The sequence below is a fragment of the Coregonus clupeaformis genome, chromosome 15 (genome assembly GCF_020615455.1).
Source record: "Coregonus clupeaformis isolate EN_2021a chromosome 15, ASM2061545v1, whole genome shotgun sequence".
NCBI lineage: Eukaryota > Metazoa > Chordata > Actinopteri > Salmoniformes > Salmonidae > Coregonus > Coregonus clupeaformis.
The window spans coordinates 47,097,114-47,102,231 of record NC_059206.1 but is presented as its reverse complement, the minus strand read 5'-3'; the positions used below and the strand labels follow the sequence as shown (position 1 = coordinate 47,102,231).

At 53.6% G+C, this 5,118-nt stretch overlaps 1 protein-coding gene across 1 annotated transcript; it reads right to left on the bottom strand.

Moving 5' to 3' along the window:
- Window positions 1-4,481: 4,481 nt before the first annotated feature.
- On the bottom strand, window positions 4,482-4,904 carry LOC121583135 (ragulator complex protein LAMTOR1-like). Its single transcript, XM_041899340.1, has one exon. The coding sequence runs from the start codon at window positions 4,902-4,904 to the stop codon at window positions 4,482-4,484; it is 423 nt and encodes a 140-aa protein (XP_041755274.1).
- Window positions 4,905-5,118: the final 214 nt, after the last annotated feature.

Here is a 5,118-nt window from a genome sequence, read left to right as displayed (position 1 = left end):
AACACTGTTAACACACTATTATCGGTCTCCTCTGATATTAGTCTACCCCTATGACTTTGGCCAGTGTTTTTCATCTGGACATAAAGCCTTTGTGTGAAGCACATCATTAAAAAAATAAGCTATGTAAATACTCTCACCATGTGAGTGTAATTTGAACCCTGTGTCCATATCATGTCAGGTAAGTTGATTGTAGAGACCCACTACTTCATAGGGAATTGTGGCAACATCAACCAAAAAAACTCTATCCATGGTTGCGTCTTTCAAAAAGGGGTTAGATTTTCTAAAATGTCAGCACTGTTCCTTATTGTTAGCTGCCCCCTTTTGAGATAGGAGAGCCTGAGAAAACTATAAAACAGCACTATTTAACGCATTCCAATCTGTCCCCATAGATTTGAATCGCTAACTTACATGTATGAGTGTAGATGGTATCAGGATAATAAGGGGTCTGAATCCATCTCTGTTACTTCAAAGATGAGGGGGTGAAATTCTACCTTGTTTCCAGCCTAGATCAGGTCTTCATGTGGGTCCTCTGTCAGGTGTTCCACTCTGGATATAGAGAGATAATCTGTTTCAGGCAGTGCCACTTCAGAAAACTGACCACTACCATATCAAAAGAGCTGATAAAATATACTACAGTGGGCCAAAATTATGTGGACACGTTGAACATGTAATTCCAAAATCATAGGCATTAATATGGAATTGGACCCCCCTTTGCTGCTATAACAGCCTCCACTCTTCTGGGAAGGCTTTCCACTAGATGTTGGAACATTGCTGTGGGGACTTGCTTAGAGCATTAGTGAGGTCGGGTACTGATGTTGGGCAATTAGGCCTGGCTCGCAGTCGGGGTTCCAATTCGTCCCAAAGGTCTTTGATGGGTTTGAGATCAGGGCTCTGTGCAGGCCAGTCAAGTTCTTCCACACCGATCTCGACAAACCATTCCTGTATGGACCTCGCTTTGTGCACGGGAGCATTGTCATGCTGAAACAGGAAAGGGCCTTCTCCAAACTGTTTCCACAAAGTTGGAAGCACAGAATCGTCTAGAATGTCATTGTATGCTGTAGCGTTAATATTTCCCTTCACTGGAACTAAGGGGCCTAGCCCGACCATGAAAAACAGCCCCAGACCATTATTCCTCCTCCACCAAACTTCACAGTTAGCACTATGCATTCGGACAGGTAGCGTTCTCCTGGCATCCGCCAAACCCAGACTTGTCCGTCGGACTGCCAGATGGTGAAGCGTGATTCATCACTCCAGAGAACGTGTTTCTACTGCTCCAGAGTCCAATGGCGGCGAGCTTTACACCACTCCAGCCGACGCTTGGTATTGAGCATGGTGATCTTAGGCTTGTTTGCGGCTGCTCGGCCATGGAAACATTTACATTTACATTTACATTTGAGTCATTTAGCAGATGCTCTTATCCAGAGCGACTTACACTAGGTGAGTGCATACATTTTTCATACTGACATGAGGGGTGGGATGTGTGTCACGATCGTCGTAGTGAGTAGACCAATGCGCAGCGTTAGTTGCAAACATATTTTATTTATATAATGAATGCACGAACAAAACAACAAAACGAAAACGTGACGTCCTCGGTCTAACACAACCGACACGGAAACAAACCAAAACGGAACAAGATCCCACAAACACAAAGGGAAAACAGACAGTTTAAATATGGCTCCCAATCAGAGACAACCAGCAACAGCTGACACTCGTTGCCTCTGATTGGGAGCCACTCTGGCCAACATAGAAATAGCACCCATAGAATACACCATAGAACAAAAACACATAGAACTTACACACCCTGGCTCAACATATAGAGTCCCCAGAGCCAGGGTGTGACAGTACCCCCCCCCAAAGGCGCGGACTGCGACCGCGCCTGAACATCAACAAACCAGGGGAGGGCTGGGTGGGCATTCCTCCTCGGAGGCGGTTCCGGCTCCGGGCTAGACCACCACCCTCTAATAATCCCCCCGTAGCGCCCCTGGTCCGGTCTGGCCCCGCTGGCTGGAGCTGAACTGGACATCGTAGGAGCGGATAGCTTCAGCTCCGGTGTGGAGCAGCTGACCGGTCCTGACCAGGCACCGGTGACCCAGGCACGGGTTGTGCCGGACTGACGACGCACACCCCTGGCTTGGTGCGTGGAGCAGGAACGGGCCGGACCGGGCTGACGATGCGCACCCCTGGCTTGGTGCGTGGAGCAGCTACGGGCCGGACCGGGCTGACGATGCGCACCCCTGGCTTGGTGCGTGGAGCAGCAACGGGCCGGACCGGGCTGACGATGCGCACCCCTGGCTTGGTGCGTGGAGCCGGAACGGGCCTTACCGGGCTGACGATGCGCACCCCTGGCTTGGTGCGTGGAGCCGGAACGGGCCTTACCGGGCTCACGACTCGCACCCCTGGCTTGGTGCGTGGAGCAGCAACGGGCCTTACCAGGCTGACGTCTCGCACCCCTGGCTTGGTGCGAGTAGCAGGAACAGGCCGGGCCGGGCTGGCGACGCGCACCGTAGGCTTGGTGCGAGTGGCAGGAACAGGCCGGGCCGGGCTGGCGACGCGCACCGTAGGTTTGGTGCGAGTGGCAGGAACAGGCCGGGCCGGGCTGGTGACGCGCACCGTAGGCTTGGTGCGAGTAGCAGGAACAGGCCGGGCCGGGCTGGCGACGCGCACCGTAGGCTTGGTGCGAGTGGCAGGAACAGGCCGGGCCGGGCTGGCGACGCGCACCGTAGGCTTGGTGCGAGTGGCAGGAACAGGCCGGGCCGGGCTGGCGACGCGCACCGTAGGCTTGGTGCGAGTGGCAGGAACAGGCCGGGCCGGGCTGGCGACGCGCACCTTAGGCTTGGTGCGAGTGGCAGGAACAGGCCGGGCTGGCGACGCGCACCATACACTTGGTGCGAGGGGCAGGAACAGGCCGGGCCGGGCTGGCGACGCGCACCGTACACTTGGTGCGAGGGGGAGGAACAGGCCGGGCCGGGCTGGCGACGCGCACCGTACACTTGGTGCGAGAAGCAGGAACAGGCCGGGCCGGGCTGGCGACGCGCACCGTACACTTGGTGCGAGGGGCAGGAACAGGCCGGGCCGGGCTGGGAACACACACCACTGGCCTTAAACAGGGATCGGGAACGGGCCGGACCGGACTGGCAATACACCTCAGTACCTCTCGCCGCGCCTCTACATCTTCCTTCCCTCTTCTCACCAATGGCTCCCGTAACCTGGTGGCCTTCTGAATTCGCCCCTTGTCTGCCTCCGTCAGCCCCGTCGTCCATGCCCTGTGCCCCCCCCTAAATTTTTTTTGGGGTTGCCTCTCGTCCGTCCGACGACGACACTGATTATGCCGTTGCTCCTCTCTCCGTCGCGCCTCTACCGTCTCCCTCCATGGCCGACGATCCATCCCGGCCTGGATTTCCTCCCAGGTCCAGGACCCCTGCCCGTCCAAGATCTGCTCCCACGTCCAGGCTGCCTGCTCTTGGACACGCTGCTTGGTCCTGGTATGGTGGGATCTTCTGTCACGATCGTCGTAGTGAGTAGACCAATGCGCAGCGTTAGTTGCAAACATATTTTATTTATATAATGAATGCACGAACAAAACAACAAAACGAAAACGTGACGTCCTCGGTCTAACACAACCGACACGGAAACAAACCAAAACGGAACAAGATCCCACAAACACAAAGGGAAAACAGACAGTTTAAATATGGCTCCCAATCAGAGACAACCAGCAACAGCTGACACTCGTTGCCTCTGATTGGGAGCCACTCTGGCCAACATAGAAATAGCACCCATAGAATACACCATAGAACAAAAACACATAGAACTTACACACCCTGGCTCAACATATAGAGTCCCCCGAGCCAGGGTGTGACAATGTGTGTTCTGGGTGACAGGTCCACACAGTGTCAGAACAACAGCATCCCCATGCTGACTAGTGGGTTGGCTGACTGTGGACATATTTTTTTGTCCTGTTACTGTGCTACATTTGGACATGCTTAATTACCCTCTTTTCCTAGCTGTGGTTAGTTAGTTAGTTAGTATATTACCGTAGCTGCATATCAGACGAGGCTAGCTACTCCTGAAACTCACAGCCAGAGCTAACGCCACCAGCAGCCTAGCCATGCCGCGCAGCTAGCTAACCGTTTATTCATGAAATCAGACTCAGTCACTCTTCAAACAAAAAACTTTAAAATTACAAAAACTGCCCTAACACCATTATCGTTATACTACCATATGAGAGTTTAAAAATTCCTTGACGGCTGGTGAAGGAAGGATGAATGGTGGCTTTGAAAGGTGGTTCTGAGGAGTGCAGGGCAAGGTTGGTTAACCTTTTCAGCAGGGGAGGCCTGGTTGTCATAGTCCTCAGCTGGAGCAGCAGGTTGCTAGTGGCATAGCTGGGTAGCACAGGGACTGGTAATCATAGATGCATTGTGGGCATGGGGGACGGGACGGGACGGGACGGGACGGGATGAGTATTATGGAGGCCAGAGGGTAGATCAGGGGATGGAAAATTGAACCACTAGCTCTTCTTTAGCATCCACCTTGATCTGAGAGATTGCACTGTAAGCATAGGCAGCTATCTTGGACACCTGTTGTACATCCGAGTCTGGCACCAGATCACTAGCGAGCACTTGGTGCGGCTGGCTGGTGAGGGAAGGGAGAGGGAGGGGCTTCTTCTGAGACTGACTGTTACTCAACAAGGCCAGTTTTGTACTGTATTGCCGAGCTTTGTCCATGTACTCATGCTGCTCCATGCCTTGAGAGTCTGCAGCCGAGACATCGATGATGTTCAGGGCTGTCTTGGTAAGGAGGGATGTGAGTAAGGCCTGTTCGTCTGTGCGGGCTGAGGGTACACTGGCGGAGCTCCATTCTGTGCCGTTGAGGGGCTTGCTGTCGGGGTTCGGGTGGGGGAAACCCATTTCTTGAAGCTCCCGATGAACAGTTCTTGTGCTGATGTTGCTTCCAGAGGCAGTTTGTAACTCGGTAGTGAGTGTTGCAACCGAGGACAGACAATATTTATGCGCTACGCGCTTCAGCACTCGGCAGTCCCATTCTGTGAGCTTGAGTGGCCTACCACTTCGCGGCTGAGCCGTTGTTGCTCCTAGACCTTTCCACTTCACAATAATAGCATTT